Here is an 18,120-nt window from a genome sequence, read left to right on the forward strand (position 1 = left end):
CATTCCCCAAAGAGAAGGCAAGATTGTGCTGGAATGACTTTAAAGAAAAATTAAAAAAGAGAGAGACTAACTGTTACAATATTAATTGTTATTGTATTCAACCCAAAAGGTGTAGTGTAAATACAAGGAATTTTGTAAATATATTTGATAGGAAAGAGAAAAGGAGGGGTATGGAAAATTACATGTGGACAAAAAAAACTTTTTAACTGAGACTGACTTTTCTTTCAGGAAAGATCCAAAGGATGTTCTACAGAAGGTCTTTCTGTTCTTTTTACCTGACAGTTAAAAAGGAAGATATTTCTGGTACTGGCCCGTGTCCTTCTGACCAAAAAGATGAAATGTGCCAAGCACATTTAAGTTCAGATTTTTCAAAAGCAATTTTCAATGATCTTTTGATGCTGACCTCAGATAGACTAAAGGAGCCTATTGTGTGGTGTGTGTCTTTCCTATTTAGGTGGGACAACTCATATGTTATAAGTATAATTCTTCAAAATTTGTCTTCTGTGCAGCTCACTGTACTTTTAATTACAAAGAGCATCAGGAGGAGGCAGAAGTATCCTGATCAGCCTTCACTCTTAATACTGGAATCAGTACTGAATGCACAGCCTATCAAGGCACTGTTGCCATCTAAATAATGAACATAAAGAAATTTATTTGCACAGGCCCCTTTGCAACAGGTCCAAGTTGCCAGTTATCCTCACTGAAGGAGGGAGAGAGGGAAGTATGTATTCCTGCAGCTCTGGCCATGCTGAAACTCACTCCTGAATCTCAAGAAATATTGTCCTTCTCATCAACCTAGTCTTTTCCTTAAGTTTATGTTTTATTGTCATGTCATGTAAACTGTGTAAAAAATAAGAAAGCCTGGTATTAACTAAGTGATATTTAATTATTCACTCCTCCTACCCCCACCTGCCAATCCTAAAGGTTTTTGGATTTTGTTGTGTCTTCTTATCTACTTGTACTGCCCCACTCCTGAAAAGATTCAACCAAAGGCAGCAGTAATTCCAGGAATACTGTCTCCAGATGGTGTTTGCTTTTTTTGGTTTGGTTTTTTGGGGGGTTTTTTTTGTTTGTTTGTTTGTTTTGTTTTGCTTTTTGTTTTTGTTTTTGTTTTTTTGTTGTTATTGTTTTGGTTTTGTTGTTTTATTTTTTTCTCTCTTTGAAGTTAATCTCTCTCATTCCTGTTTTTTCAGGGAAGAGGACATGGAGGATGGAAGGAACATAACTCCCTCCCCCAGAAGTCCAACATGGGCATCCATGTCCTGGGGCTGCTATCCAGGAGTGAATTTCCTATGGAGATACCACTGGTGCTTGTTCTGTGATAGAGCTCTGCAGCTCTTCATTAGTCACACTTTCCCATTTAAAGCTCATTTTACATAGTTTCAGAGCCTGGGCTGTCAACCCAGAAATTTGCTGCTTGAAGTCAGCAGGACAGACTTTCCAGAGTAACAAAGTGAGGCCATTGCTGACTATCACCTACCTGTATGTGGCCCTGTGAAGCCAGATGCATTCAAATAATGAAGCTGAAATCAAAGGGCACCTTTCAGATAAAATGCCTCCCTGTGATGGAACTGGTGTTCTGTGCCAGAATGTAAGTACCAGTTCAACATATGTCAGCACTTTAATGGATGAGAGGTTTTGATCTGAAGGTATGGCAATGGAAAAATGTTAAAAAGAAAGAAATCTGTATTTGTCTTTAATAAGAAGAATTTTACTTAGAAATATGGGTCTAAATATTAAAATATAGAACATGTATGGGTTTTAATTTAAGATGTTTATTAAAATTGTTCTAGATTTTTACAGGATTTAGAACTACATTTATTCTATTAAAACATTTTTCTTTTGGTGCATGTTTTCCACTGTGTTTCTTACTTCCTTTTTTATGTGAGATAGACAGCTGTCTCCTCTCTCACATCCAAAAGTCAGCAAGACCTATAGAAACAGCCCAGATAATTTTGACATCTTTTGCTGCCCATTACGTGCTGACCTAAACCACAAGTGTAGTACCAAGTTGTCACCTGTAAAAGAAGATTTAAAATTCAAGTCTTGTACACCTGAAACCTTTCATTTTCTCATATTGTTTTCCCATGTTTTCTGTTCTGTTAGTCCCATCTCACCTTGTATTTTTGTCCATACATTCTTCCCAAATCCACACTACAGTGTGATTTCAACTCCCAGGCTGCCCTTCAGTTTCATTTCCTGCTCCACTTTTCCACTGCACTGAATATTAAAGTGGTGTATTTATAGTGAGGATGTCTTTTATCTACAATGTCTGTAGTGTGCATTGTGAGTGTCCATATGCTGGGTTTGTAGAGATGCAAGTCTCTCTTTACTCTGCAGCAGTGATATCTGTATTTTAATTATTATTGTAATGGAGATGACTGCAAGATACCTTCCATTTTTTTAATCATCAGTATTGTAAAATTGACTCCTATGGACCAGTATCTTTAAATTTTTCTGCTTTACAGAAATGAAGAGTGATCAGAATAGCAGAAATGTGTGAGTACTATGTTGTTGATGAGCCAGAAATTATCCAGATTTCTTCTTTTTCTGACTAGCATTTTGGGTGAAGAGGTATCAGCTGCAAAAAGTGGTGACTTAGCAGTTGTACTAATATTTACTTTCTCACTTCCCTTTAGAGATTTTTTTGTTGAAAAATCACCACTCCCTTAGGAGCATTTTTCTATGAATGCCTGTTACTCAGGAGGGAGTCTGAAGTGAAAAGTCGTTTAAAAATAACACCAAATAAACAATAACAAGACAATAAGGAGAAAACGGGGTAAATTGTAGTAAGGGATTAATAATTTTTAAATGTAATTTATTCCAGACTAAAGCATGAGCAATGCACAGAGAAAATTTTGCTTTGAAACACATCTTAATGGAGAAATCTTCTCAGAAGCATCAATTATAATAAATGTTATATGCAACAGACAGAGAGTACTGATCATTTGCTGATAATTACTCTCCAAAATCTAGTTGATGGAGAGCAGCACACACATTGATGAACCAGCCAGTGAAAAATCACTGGCTGTTGTCCAAGGCCATTAAATGGGGCAAAGCCTGTGCAGGACAACTGACTGAGGAGGAAGAGACTGGCTGTCTGACTAAGAACACATCTTCATTCTTCTCATCCACTGGCAGGAAAAAGCATTTCTGGGCTTGGTGATGAGGCTTCTACTACTGTATCAGACATCAAGGATCTAAAAGGCTGAAGAGAGTGTCCTCTCTCCCTCTCCTAGCCCAAAAGCAACCAAATGCACTCTGTTCTGCTGATACTTCCTACCTTTGTTACCTTTGGTGAAGAAAATGCATGAGTAATCAGTTAAGACCACCTCTTTTCATGTTTTTTTTAAAAAAATCATTCTTAAGGTGGTGGAATCAGAAGCCAAAGTGACCAGAAAAAGATATTCTGAAGATGTGAAAAATTGTTTCAGAGAATTTGGGAGCCCTATGCAGAGATTTTGTTTTGATCTTTCAGCAGTTTAACAGCATTGTAAGACACTATAGTAATCTTTCAGACAAAATAATTTCCTTGGTTGCTGTTATATGTTTTCTTTGGTTTCCTGCATTTGTTTTGGCCTTGGGGGTTTTTGTGCTATTACTTTTTTCTTTTTAAATAGTATTTATGTGAGAATTAAGTAAGTAGCTACTCTTACTAAACGTTACTACTGCTGCAGTTGGGATGTAAAATCAGCTTCTTAATAGTCCAGGAAAATGTGTTGGGCACATGTGGGACTGTGCAGATATCAGAAACACACTGTCTCAGGAAGCACAGATGGATTTACTAAATGTATGAGACATGTTATTTTGGCAGGTAGAAGACCTTCTGATTTGTGTTTTGTACCAATCTGAAAAATCAATGGAAAGTATTACGAAAATTGGACAACTCCCTATAGAAGGATACAGGCTCAGGCTAAGAGAGTTGAATTCTAGTGTTTTGCTTTGTCTTGCTTTGCTGTGTTTGCTGCTGGATTTCTACTCTTCATATCGGGGAACTCCACGTTTGGCCAAACAAGAGAAATAAATGCCAGGAGTGAATTTGGGGCTTGGTATCCAGGAAGGATGATTTTACCAACTTTGAGTGATCCCTAGAAGATTTTGGGGTGCTTGAGTGTCAGGAGGACAGACACTTTTGTTATGACTGCCCTTCAGTCTTAACTTAAAGCTGTAATTTTAGAAATAAGATCAAAACCACGAAACGAGTCTGGAACCCGTGTTGGTTGCTACGCCGAGACAGGAGTGAGGAATGGATGGGAGAAGGATGTCGGGAGCAGCACAAAGGCAAGTCCGCTGTGCCACATTCAGCAGCACGGGCACGGTAAGCCCGGAGCAGCTGATGGCTGTGCCAGCCCAGCGCGGCCCGAGCCGGGGCTGCAGCCCCCGAACCAGTGAACAGTGTTAGAGGAGCTTGCGCCCGGGAGTGACTCCGACCCGGTGGAAACCTCTGGGGGAATAAGTAGGTGGCTAAGGCTGTACAAGGGGCTTGTGCCAGTAGTGGACGCAGCCACCAGCTGTGCTTCTAGAAATCATCACCCCGCTATCTCCTGCTGTGATTTATTATCCAGAGGAATCGCCTCCTCTCCAGCAGACCGCGCTGCCTGCCCTGCGGGTCCGGACCGCCTTCTCGCCGGGGCCGGGGGCGGATGGCGGCGGGGGGGCCCGCGGCTCACCTGAGGCGGCGGCGGTGGCCACGCCTCTCCCTGCTGTGTCTTTAAAGCCCTCCTCCTCCTCTCCCTCCTCCTCCTCTCCATCCCTCCATCCCTGCCTCGCCGCTGCCGCTCGGAGCTGCCGGGCTCTGCCTCGCCCGCCTTCTCTCCCCACCCTCCCTATCCCCGCCGCCAGCCATGGCCGACATGAAGACCGGCATCTTCGCCAAAAACGTCCAGAAGCGCCTCAACCGCGCCCAGGAGAAGGTGCGCTGCGGGCGGGGGACCGGGGGGGGAAGGGTGCGGCGGTGGCCGGGGTCGGTAAGAGGACGAGGCTCCGCTCGCCCCCAGCCCCGCCGCAGCGGCTTGCCCTCTCCTGGCCCGCGGGGCCCGGGCCGCCGGGCCCGTTACGTAAGTGACCCATTTCACCGCGCCGCGCTGCCCTGCCGCCCGCCCGGCGCGGCTCTGCCGGGCACCTGCCGCAGGCCCGGGGCACCTGCCGCAGCCGGGCCGCCGCCCCTCGCCCTCCCTGAGGCGCGGGGCTGCCGCCGCTCCGCTCCCGGGCCGGCCGCGCTGCTGCTCGCCTCTCCTCGCCTCACCGCCCGCCGCCGGCCCTCCTAAGAGGATTGCCTTTCCTTTAATATCCGCGCCGGCTCATCCCGGCTGCGGCGACCCGCCCGCTGCAGCCGCGGCGTGACGGACCCGCTGCGGGCGGTGACAGGAGCCCCGAGCGCGGCCGCGGCTCCGCGAGCCTCTCCCGAAAGGGCATGAGGGATGTCGAGAGGCTGGTCCCAGCGTTCCGCAGCTGGTGACAGCGTGTGCCGCTTGGGAAAGTCACTACCGATTCCAGCGCTCTTGTAGCCTGGAAATGAACAGCGGGCGAAGTCGTGGGGAATTTACAGGAGTTTTGACCAAAGACCAGAACCTTATGGGCCACTGTTTTGTTCATTTTCGTTAGTGAAAGTCGATAGATGTAAATGTTCTCCTGTGTCTCAGAACAGGACCATTGATACAGATATTAGGCCCAGCAGAAAAGCATTCGTGCATGACTGTATGTAGCAGCCGTGTCTGCTGTTAGTACAGTTTGCAATAAAGGTGTTGCCAGTGTGAATTTTGCAGAGATAGTTGTCAGTAAGTGCTGCAAGTCACCTCTTTTGAGGGTTAATAAAACCTTTATACCCCATGAGTATATATCCTATATTGTTATGCATCTTAGGTAATAGGACTCTGGTGGATTAAGAAAGATTATTTTATGAGCATATTTCTTATACTTCACTGCCTATAAATTAGCACTTTTTCCATTCTATGGAGATCCAGTGGCAGAAAAAGAAAATGAAAGAATTAATATTTAGAAAAGTCTTAAACATAATTGTGTTGTTATGTAAGAATCTACGACACAGACTAGTGATTAATTTTCCCTTTCAAATACTCCTGTCTAGCTCACCAGGTTATAAAGTACTAGACTTTTTAACACCAAAGTCATGATGTGTTTCCATTCTTGCAGGTTTGGACTGCAACAGTTTTCAGATAAAACACATAAATCCTCTTTAGTAGTTCGAAGAGATCTGATGGCACTATGGTGTGAGTTGATTTGAGTTCGTAGTTGGAGTGGAAGCCTAAAAATACCGTTTGTTTCCCTGTGTCTTTGTCAGTGTGGTTATGATTAACCATCTGGAAAAGCACTGGTGCAAGTCGTAATCACATCATGTACTGCTTCAAGCTGTGTCTGTTTCAGTGTGGGGCTCCTGCTCACAGAAATGTGTGTGCATACCAGAGAGAGCACCTTAGTGTGCATGCTGAGGTAGCCTGTGCCTCTCAGAGACTGCTCGTGCACCAGCCCTGGACAGTGCCTTGAATCTGATGGGTGCTTTGGGTGCAAATCCAAGATGCTGTTGGGCTCTGGCAGATGGTCTGCTCTACCTTCACTTTGGTGATTAACTGTGCTAACAAGGGAGGAATTTGTCTGGTTTGATTTTCATGTAATGCAGTCAGGCATCTGGTAATGTTGACTTCTTTATAGTATCTGTTGTGGTGATTTTTTTTTTGTATGAGTGGTCTAAAAGTTGCTCATTTACAGGGTTATTTGCAAGATGTTATGGCCTTACACAGAGTAGTTCATAGTACCAGTGGTCTGACAGAGTAGGTCACAATACTATGTAGCTCTGTATCCTTGCCTCCTCCTTCCTGGCAATGTGTTGTTATTGAATGAGCTGTGCATGTGTACTCTTTCACGTCTCTATTTCTGCTTAATTTTGAGTTCATTTATGTCTATACAACATAAAATCCTTCATTATTTTTGCTGAAACTTTACTCAAAAAAAAAAAAAAAAGGTGCCCAAGTGGGTAATAACAAGTAAATTTTGTCTAGGAGTTGAAAATGTATGATTTGTTTGATTCCTGATGGTGTGAATAGGATGGCATTGTAACAGGTGTGTGATATCACGCTGGTTTAAAGAGATTTTAAATACATTGAGTTGTTTTTATCTTGATGCTTATATTGGATTTGTGCACTTTCAGTTTACTGAATGTGTTCTTAGAGATCAATGTTTTCATTAAGCATTTTTGCATCGCTTTCTATTATTTATTGATGCAATATGTATTAAAAACATGAAATGGCTCTAAAACATAGACCTTCATTTTGAATATCAGTAAAGTTTTTGATACTTTCTCTCACAGGATCCTGCTGGATAAAAATGTTCAGCCCACAGTTGGATGAACACTTAATGCAGTGGGTGAGCAACTGGCTCACAGGTTGGTATCAAAGGGTTACAGTCAGTGGGGTGACAGACTGGTGAGCTGTCACTAGTGGAGCTCCTCACAGCTTCATCCTCAGCCCAGTGCTCTTCAACATCTTCACAAATTTTTTGAATGCAGGACAGTAAGGAATACCAAGCAAGTTTGCTGATGATAGAAAACTGGGAGGAGCTGTTGACTCCCTGAAGAGAGAATTTGAATCCAGGGAGCAATCATCAACCATATGAAGCTCAGCCAGAGAAAGTGCCAAATTCTGCACCTGGGATGGAGCAACCCTGGATGTGTGGACAGACTGGAGACCAAGAAGCTGAAAAGCAGCCCCAAGGAAAGGGATCTGAGGATCTGGTTGACAGAAAGTTGGATCTGAGTCAGCAGTGCCCTGGCAGCCAAGAGGGCATCAGGCACAGCATCACCAGCTGGGCAAGGGAGGGGATTGTCCCCTCTGCTTGGCACTGGGGCAGCCTCACCTCAAGTGCTAGGGGCAGTTTTGGGTGCCACAGTATGAGAAAGATTAAGCTACTAGAGAGCACCCTAAAAGAGTTAACAAAGCTCATGAAGGGCCTTGAGGGGAATCTTCAAGTATGAGGAGTGGCTGAGCTCACTTGGTCTCTTCAGCTTGGAGAAGAGGAGACTGAGGGGAGATCTTACAGCAGTCTACAACTTATTCATAAGGGGGAGAAGGGCAGACACTGATCTTTTTCTCTTGTGGTGACCAGTGACAGGACCTGAGGTTATGGCCTGAAGTTCTGTCAGGGGAGGTGTAGGTTGCATGTTAGAAAAAGGTTCTTTCCCCAGAGGGTGATTGGGCACTGGAGCAGCTCTCCAGGGAAGTTGCCACAGCACCAAGCCTGATAGTTCAAGCAATGTTTGGACAATGCTTTTGGGCACATGGTGTGACTCTTGGGGATGGTCCTGTGCAAGTCTGAGAGTTGGACTCGATGATCCTTGTGAGTCCTTTCCAACTGAGTTTATTCTGTGATTCTCTGATTCATTTGTGGAAACTATTTTTCTAATAATTCCATAATTATCTTCAGTTCCTTGCTGTCTAGGAGAAATTTTAGTTGTACAGTGTAGGTAGTGTGTGTATCTAGTCACTATATGACAAAAGCTAAAGAACAGGAAAATCTCATATTGGGCAGATCTGTCTTGCATTAGAAGTGTTAATCTGAGAGTTATATGGAAATAATAATTGGCCACTCTGTTTTTCACATCATCCAGATTATGGTGCTTTATGTGGTAGCATATATGCCCTGGCACTTGATTTTTGAATCAATGAGTGTGCCATCTATTAAAATCCTCTGGTCATCACATTTCTTCAATTACTTTTGCCCCAAAATGAAGGAAATGTGGACATGCTGAGCTTGCAGCATCTGTTAAAATCTGCCAAAAGTCAGCTGAAGAAACTGGATTAAAGTTTTAAAAGACCAGATCAATTTAGACTACATCCCAGCCATAAAAATTAGTGAAATGCCTGTGTGGTTTAAAATGAAACCAGAAAAGATGTTTTGGTGGTAACCAAGGCTGGCTGAGTCAATTCCAGGGACGAGGGTACTTGAATGAAAAGGCTGAATTTGTATTCCTAGGTTTCTCTGGAAAATTCCATCTAAGCTGATAACCCAATGTATAACACTAGTTATCACCTTCTTGTCCTTTCTTGTACAACACAACAACTCTAATTGAATAGAACAGAACAGCTAGAAGAGACCTACAGTGATCATCTAGTCCCACTGCCTGACCATTTCAGGGCTGAACAAAGTTAAAGCATGGCTTTGAGGGCACTGTCCAAATGCCTCTTCAGCACTGGCACAGGCTGGGCATGGTCATGGGAGGCATCAACCACCTCTCCTGAAAGCCTGTTCCAGGTTTTGGCCACCCTCTGGGTTATGAAATGTCATGTCAAGTCTGAACTTCCCCTGATGAGTGCCCTGATTGGAGCCATTCCCCACGTGTCCTGGCACTGTGTACCAGGGGGAAGAGCTCAGCACTTCCCTCCCCAGGAAGCTGTAGGCAGCAGTGAGGTCACCTCTCAGCCTCCTCCTCTCCAAACCAGACCAGCCCAGTGCCCTCAGCTGCTCCCCAGAGCACATTCCTGCCAGCCCCTCCCCTGCTCTGGTGCCCTGCTCAGGACATGTTCAAGTACCTTCAGACCCTTTTTAAATGGTGTGCCCAGAACTGCACACAGTACTCGAGGTGAGGCTGCACCAGTGCTGAATTCAGCACTGAGGATAATCAGCACTCTTGGCTGGCTGGTGATGCTGTGTTTGATCACCCAGGATGAGGTTTGCTCTCCTGGCTGCCAGGGCACACACACTGCTGATCCCAGTGAGTTTCCTGCCAGCCAGCCCTCCCAAACCCCTTTCTGCAGGGCTGCTCTCCAGCCACTCCTCTCCCAGTGCACACCCATGCCTGGGATTACTCCATCCCAGGTGCAGAATTCAGCATTTGGTTAGTCTTGTTCTGTTTCATGCCACTGGTGACTGCTCAATAACTGATAAAAATTGGTTGACTGATCCAGTCAATCCAGATCTCTCTGCAAGGCAAAGCCTCTTGGAGAGTCAGCAGCACTTCCCAGTTTGGTATCATCACCAAACTATCTGAGCATTCAATGCAGCCTCCAGCTCACTGATGAAGAGATGGAACAGAAGCTGCCTCTAGAACTGAGCCCTGAGGAACACCAGTGGTTACTGGTCACAAGCCAGGTGTCCTGTTTGCTGCAACAGTTTGAGCCCTGCTCTTCAACCAATTCTTCACTCAGTGTGCTGCATACCTGCTCATCCCACTGTTGGAATACCTTTCTGGAAAGAGGCTTTGAGGGACAGTATCAAAAAACTTTCTAAACTGCAGAAAAACTAAATCCACTGTCTACACTTCATCCAGGCACACCTGCCTTATTGTAGAAGGTTATTAAATTAAACAGGTCTTTCTCTTTGTGTACCCATATTGGCTGTGTCTGTTGATTGCATTGTTTTTCAAATGTCTTTTAATAGAACCCAGTGTGATTTGCTCCATAATTTTTTTTGTGTATTGATGTTAGACTAACAGGTCTGTAGCTTTCTTGGTCTTCTCTCTTGCCTTTCTTGGAAGCTTGTATAACCTGTGCTAATTTTTAGTTGGTGGACGTCCTAAGATGTTTTACAGGTCATTGAGAATGGTCATGTTGTAATTACTGTCTGCTACAGCTACCCACAGTACTCTGGGGTGAATTCATCAGGCCCATTGGACTTGCTAATATTCAGCTACAACAATTGGTCCCTTTCAATTTCAGTGTCTGTAAATGGGGAAAGTTTGTGTTCCTGCAGTCATGCTCTGAGAGCTGGACAACCCCAGGTAGCAATATGAGCATTAGTTCAGTCAGAGAGAGGAGACAACTCTTATGGGTGGCTTTCTCGCAAAGAATGCTGGGCACAGAGGTGATGACTGGTCTCTGTCAGTCAGGGCTGTGCATGGAGGACCCCATCACCCTCATGTCACAGTGTCTCCATCCTGCAATGCAGCAGTGCCTTGGAGGCCAGGATGAAAGGGAGTATCCTCCCATGTCCCACTGTCAAAGCTGGCCTGGAGCCTGCCCACAGACTTCTAGAAGGAAGTCCTCGAGGAGGCACTGGAATTACTTGGAGGAGGAGGCTAAGGGAGGAAAACTGGAAGCAAGGCCAGCTGCCAGTGGCACTCAGCCTTTGGGAACAGATGCAAGCCCTTCAGAGGAGAGCCACCAAGCCCTGTAAGTGCCTGAGGCTGTCTGGCCTTTTCAGCTGGATAGCATTAGTAAGTTCAAGTGAACACCTTCTTGAGGAGCACTGCTCAGCTCTGTTCTCAGCCCCTTGTGGAGCCAGGAGCAGCTGCTATAAGAAATGGGATGCAGAGAGGTTGTCAGGATTCCTAGGGCTTTGTAACACCCACTGATGCCCTGCCAGGATTCTTGACCCTCAGTTTGATCGGGCTGAGGACATTTGACCACTCTTGACAGTATCTGATGGCTCCAGGTTGAGGGAGAATAGGGCTTAGGCACATCCTGGAAGGCATGACCAGACTGTGGGGATGAGGAATGAGGCCTTGCTGACGTGCTTGGGGAATAGCTGATTTACCAGCAATGGCATCAGGAGGGAATTTTCCCTTGGGCAGGTTGGCACTGTTTTATGGAGGGAAGTGGGAGAGATGGGGTTGCCTTCCTCTGCAGCACTGAGCATGATCACTGTTCAGGGCTCCTTCAGTCCCTGTTGGCTCGGTTGCTGCCTGCAGCTCATGATCCATGAAGATGGCCTGGCCTGCCCTGCAGTAGGGGGCAGGAAGCTTTCCAGACTCCAGGGTGGCCCCAAGGGTGGCCTGGGGGTTGCTTCTTGTTCTTCTGTAGCACTGGGCAGAGCCCATGGCCAGGGCTCCTCTGGGCCCCTGTGGCTCCATTCCTGCCTGCTGCCCTCATGCCTCCAAGGCACCACAAGTGCCCTGGCACTCTCTGGCTCTCTTGCCCATTGCCAGCTTGGAGTGGGGCTGAGCTCTGCTCTTCCCTTGGCTCCATTTTCTTAGGGGTTCTTGCTTGTTCAAAACAACATCTGCTTGGAAGGGTTCCAGGTTTTCTTCCCCATCCAGACCTGACAGTTTTCCTGCCTGAAACACAAGTACAGGGCAGGCATGAGAGTGCTTTTCATGCAAACCTGCCCTGGCTGGAAAGCATGGCAATGAGGCAAGTTTTGGAAAGCAAGATTGTGCCCATCGTTGATATGTGTCATATTTTGGAAAATACCTTATGGAACTACACATCTTTTCTTATGGGCTTTCTGCTGCTTTCCATAGCTCTGTCATTTTCCTTTTCCAGACTACAAAGGATGTATTTTCAAGTAAGAAATGCATCAGCCTAGCTACACATGAATGTTGTGTTGGTGCTTATGTGCATCAGCTCTGAAACAGAAAAATAAAAATTGAAATAATATCCTGCTTCCAGTTATAACCTGTGTGTTATGTGTCCCGAATGTGTTATTTGGAGTGCAAAACCCCCTGATGTGTCAGACAAGTAACAGTGTCATCATTATTTGACTCAAGGTGAGTGCAGGGAATAGAATAGGACAGAGCAGTTAGAGCATAGTTATATGTTTAACCCAGAGTTCTGTATGACAAGGTTTGACCCAGGTCTCAGGGCTCCAGCCCAGAGAGCAGCTCTCTGCAGTGCAGGTCCCAGCCCACCCAGGACACAGGGGCACAGATGGGCACAGCCACAGCAGGGCTCAGGCAGGGACTGAGGGTCCCAGGCTGAGCTGGGACACATCCCCTGGGCCCTTGGCAGGAGATGGTTGGGCTGGGGGTCCCAGGGGAGGCCAGTCCCACACTGAGGCTGTGAGCACCCCCAGGACCCTGTCAGGACTTCAGTGCTCATGTGCTCTTCTTCAGACACTGGAGACAGAGTATTGGGCCAGATGGACCTTCCTTCTGAGAGAGTCCTGCTGCCCTCAGGCTCTTGTGTGTTAGCGTGTTTTTGCATGGGAAAAAACTCAGACAATTCTAAAAATGAGTATAAAGAGAGGAAAAACAATCCACCAGAAGGTCAAAAAGTATTGCTCGATTCTTGAGACATTTGCAGCCATTTAGATGAGAAGCACATCCTGCACCAGACTGAAAGCTTGATCTTTGCGCCTGGCTAGTGTCAGTGATGTGGCATTTTGCCATCCTGTGAAAACCTATCTCAGCTGAACGTTGTTGAGTTTTAGAAAACCACAATGCTTCCTTTTTGTAAATTTGTGCAGTTGGTCCCTTTATCTTGAGATGATCCACAGCCCTGACCCCTCTCAGAAGATACACACCCTCCTTCCCACAAGGTGACAGAGCCAGTGGCCAGGCTGGGAGATGGATATTCAGTGCCTTCTGCTAGTTCAGGGCTGGGAAGGGTTGTCTTCAGCAATTTCCCTAGTGTGTACTGGTAGGGAAAGGAGCAGGCAGGGAAGATGTATTTGAATAGAATAAATAGTTGAGTTTAAACAGACCTATAGTGATCATCCAGTGCCACTACCAGACCACTTCAGGGCTGGCCAAAAGTAAAAGCCTGGCTTTAAGGCAGTATCCAAATGCCTTTTCAACACTGGTAGACACAGGTTCATTGATCAAATCTCCAAGAAGTCTCTTCCAGGGTTTGACATCATCTCATAATGAACCCAGCTGGTGCTGTCAAAACATTTCCAAAACTTGGTGTCAGTAAGGTTTGGTCCTGGGCATTTCTTTGTAGCTTCTGAAAATTAAGCTAATGTGTTTTTTCATGTTTAACTTCTAAGTCAGTAATACATGTGGTTTCATCTGAAACTTAAAATAGTACATACTCCACTTTATGTGAATTTTGGAGGCATAACAAGGGTTTAAAATATTGTAAAGAGGAGATTCTATGAATTAGATTTCCATCTGGAAGGGAATATTTGGTTCTGTACAAGTTCTGTTCTGTAACTAATAATGTCTGCTCTGAGGCAGAAGACAAGTATGTGGAAGAATATACCTGTGGAAGGCATGTTATATCTATTATAGCTGTGCTGACCTGCTTGCAATGTGATGACATGGTTCTAGCAGCCTTGGGTGTGTAACAGCAAAATACTATCTAGTGATTTAAAATGTTGACCCCACAGATATTATGAAATGTAATATACTGAAGTCATTACAGTATTATGACAGGCCTCAACATTTGGGGCCTTGCTGGCACAAGCACACACAATGATGAGGCAGTTCCACCTCTGAAGGGCTGTTTCTTACTCTCTGAGTTTATAAACAAAACCAATAACAAGTCAATAATTTCTCATGCAAATATTATGGTCTAAACTATGTAGATGATATTTTTCTATCTTTAGGTTCAAGTGTAATGACAACTTGAATTTCCTTTTTTAAAAGGTCTTTTTTTTTTTTTTTTTTTTTTGATAGAAATTATACAAAGTTGGAGTGCAAGTGGTTATCTGGCCCATCCTACTAAACAAAAGTGGAATCAACACTGTGTTTAAAATTATTCCTCAGGAATGATTTTCTTGCCAGCCTTTTTAAGTTTGTAATGGTGGAGATTTTGCAGGTTCCCTAAATTGATCTGTACCTTTGCTTAGGCAACTCAAGTCATGAAGTTCTCTTCTCATAGAATGTAAATGCCTTTTTTTGCAGCTCAAGTGTTTTATTCCCTGTTCTAGCTTTCCTTGTTGCATAGAAATGTGTTCTTTTTTTCTTGCCTCAAAATTTAGAAGTGGTTTTCATCTTTTGTCATCATTACCTCAGATCTAACTGGAGTTATCACATGACTCTCAGTCAGGTGAAATAGGAGCTCTTAATAAAATATTGCTTTCAATTATTGTAGTTTCTAATGTACAGGTTAAAAAGTAGGAATAGATTTTGGTTTTCTGGGTGTGAAGCAGGGAAGAAAGGGGAGAGAAAACCCCCAAGGCTCTTTCCTATTAGATTCTCATAGGACTTTTTCTCTGCTTTGTAAGGAAAGATAATCTGTTTCTCCTTTCCCAGTTTTCCCCATATATGTAGTATTAACCAGGATCCTGTAAGTTGTTACATAATACACTCTTTCTCATTGTCACTTAGTTTCCACAAGACAAGGAAGTGCTGATTCTTAAGTTTTAAGGGGATCCATAGCTCTGTGTTCACTGGCCAAAGCATTTTTAGTATCAAGGTGGCCTCATCCCCTGTTCTTGCTTGACATTTTCATCTTTTCTCTCTTATTCTTTCCCGTTTCCTTTTTAGATCTTTAGCATGGGTCCCTTCTTCTACTGTTCTCTCTACAGTTCATTTAAACCCTCTTTTAAAAATAAAGTAACATTTTTAAATATCTGCTGGCAATTCATTGGGTTTGGGTCTGGACTGCCTTCTTCACTACATGTTGCCCCTTTAGCAGATCATCTATTTGGCATTGTTATAGTATCTGAGACAATGTTTCTGACAAGGACTGCCCTGTGGTAGCTGGCAGTAGTCTGCAGACACTCCACAGTGCATGCCACCTTCCTGTTGTGGCACTATTAAGAGTGTGATTTTCTGGGCACCTAGAGGAGAAATGTTGAGGTGGTGATAACCTGTGTATCTGGAAATTGCTGGAATTTATGATCTGGATTGATCTCCAGTGCCTGCCTCTTAGGATGCACACTGGACCCTGATTGCTGTAGATGGTGAGGGTGAGAGAGCACTAAATGAGGACTAGGAAAGGACAATACAAGTTGTTTGTCACTTCAGTGACCCAAGTTTTATGCACTGGCTAGGAGGAAGTGAAGAAAACTGCCCAGTATCTATAATAGCAGGATATTTCAGTGGAGATAAATGGCAGAGAAAAGCAGGCTAGGTATAAGGTGAGGCTGAGCATAGAGGGGAGAGCAGTATTCCTGTACTCACCTTTCCTGCAGCACACCTGTCCAGGATTTGGGGAGCCTCTCTTGCTTGGGCTTGCCAAGCAGTGTGGGATGATGGACAGTATACTGACCTTGGGAGAAAACAAAAATAAAGGGTGAAAAATACCCTTTAATACATTTTTTCTAGTTGCCTACATGAATAGGACTGTATCTCCCTGAATGTGTGTGAGGATGGCAGGGGATTTTCCCCTTGTCTAAAATATTCACAGGGGGCTTCATCCCCACTAAAGCCCTGATCAGGCAGCAGTCACTGCCTGCTCTGCCAGTACTCACCTCAGGGGCTGCAGCATGCGGGGAGAAGGAGCAGGAGAAGGTGGCTCCACTGCTTCAATACCGAGGGCATTTTCCCTAGGCAGCAGTTGTTTGGTTTAGTTCACTGGGCTCTGCTGCAAACTCAGCTGCTTGGAGCCTCCAATCCAAAGTGTTTGAGGCACTGGGTCACTCTTCCCTAAATGTTCTGTGGCACCAGCATCTGTGCTGTGCAACACTGAATCTTTGCTGTTCTCGAACACAAAATCATTTATTACAGATTTAGTGAGTTGCTAGTTAGTCAGTAGTTGTCAGAATGATAAACCAATTACCAGCCCGGGAAAGCAATTGTGTCATGTTTGGTCACGTTGAGTCTCTGCTAATTGGAGTTTATTAATCTGTTTAAGGGAGTATGGTAAAACTTAGGCTGCAGTAAAGACACGTCACACATTCCTGCTTGTGCTATGAGAAAGCTAAGCAGGAAATAGCCTGTTCTTCCTGGTGGCTCTACCTTTCTGTTGTCTCAATAATTATTCTTCACTATCTGTAGGATATTAGCACCTGTGAGATTATGCAGAATTGGGGACAAAACCAATTACAAGTGAATAATGATGTGGACAAGCACTTAGTTGGTTGGGTTCTGTCCAGACAATTTCTCAGGATGTTGATAGGGCAGTGGGAAGGCTCAGAAGCCTTTCAGTGGGCAGGGTCACAAAAAAAGGGCAAGGGCTATACCACACTTCAAGGCTCTGGGCTCAGGCTCCCAGTGCCCTACTACTACTTATTGTTGTACCTTCTTTTTCTTACCTCCTCTTTTCTGACAAAAAGCTCCTGCCTACTCCCAGATAAGATCTTCTGCTTTGTTCTCTGTCTCTCTGTAGCAGATTAATTCCTTTGATGCTCCCTTGAAGTCACAGCTTTCTCACTTTCTAACCCCACTTCTTTGTACCCACAGTATTTCCAAATCTCTGGTTGTAGTGATACAGAAGCCAGTGCTACAGTCTATAAACTGTGGTCTATCTTCTTTATCTATGATATGAAAAGGGAGAATATGTATTCATGAGCCTGCACATGCTTGAAAGACACTGACTATCCTGCTTTTCCCTGGATAAACTGAAAAACATGCAAGGAGTGGGTTGATGTTTCATTTTTAAAGAAGTAGAGGTTTGAGAAAATAAAAGTTGTTAAAGAACACAAGTAATAATCTGAATTTCCTTTCTGGATTGTGATCCTTTGCAAGCATTTAGTTGTGTCTTTACAGAAGTGTGGGGGGTTAGCAGTATGTAGCAGAGATAGTTGGTGGTCTGTAATGCCATGAGAACAGTTATTTATACTGATGATTCATGCTTTATGTCTCACCAAAGCTCAGTTAAGTGACCCACATGTAAAAAGGCTAATACATATTTAGCATAAAGTAGAAGGAGATGAAACACATGCATACATAGAAGAAGCTTGATTAAATACAGGCAGTCCGTTTTCTGTAGAGAATAATCAATCTTTGAGATCTGGAAAATAACACTGATTTTTTTCACATCAAATGCATTTATTAGTTTTTAGATCCAGGAAGTTGTTTAAAGGCTTATTTGCATGTAGGACATGCAGAGGAATAAATTAAAATATTATATTCCTTTTAAGCACAGATCTGTGCGTGGATGCTGTTGCTAATATTTAAACTAGGCTTCCTGTTGTTCAGCTTGCTATTGTAACCTAAATCCTTGCTAGTTTATGTGGGTGTTATCTTTTCACACTGGTATGGCCACTCTCTGCAGTTTGAATGAACTTTTTAAGTACAGAGAGACACTGTTGAAATGGATCTGCTGAGAGAATAAAATATATTTTTCAAAATAATGTTGCCAGTAATTTTAACTATAGGACAAATTTTAGTCTTGTAAAAATCATGAGGAATGGTTATCAGGGTACTCAGAGAGGAAAGAATTTAATTGATGCCTCATGTTTTTCAAATCTCTACTAACCAAATTCTTATCACAGGGAAGACAGAAGCTGTGGATGAAAGGCAGAGCATAAAGTAGGCAGAAGCAAAAGAAAAGTTCATCAGTGTACTGAGGCCCAAAGAGAGACAAGAGGCTCAGTCTAGAGGTAGATTGGTCTGGGGCAGCC

At 44.1% G+C, this 18,120-nt stretch overlaps 1 protein-coding gene across 8 annotated transcripts in view; it reads left to right on the forward strand.

Moving 5' to 3' along the window:
• Positions 1-4,676: 4,676 nt before the first annotated feature.
• The window catches only part of AMPH (amphiphysin), a 120,904-nt gene continuing 107,460 nt past the window's right edge, over positions 4,677-18,120 (forward strand). For all 8 annotated transcript variants that reach the window (XM_079301918.1, XM_079301919.1, XM_079301920.1 and 5 more), the window contains exon 1: positions 4,677-4,913. In XM_079301918.1, coding sequence (XP_079158044.1) covers positions 4,845-4,913 — 69 coding nt within the window. In that variant the 5' untranslated portion in view covers positions 4,677-4,844. The remainder of the gene's footprint in view (positions 4,914-18,120) is intronic.

This window comes from Erithacus rubecula (genome assembly GCF_903797595.1).
Source record: "Erithacus rubecula genome assembly, chromosome: 3".
Lineage (NCBI taxonomy): Eukaryota > Metazoa > Chordata > Aves > Passeriformes > Muscicapidae > Erithacus > Erithacus rubecula.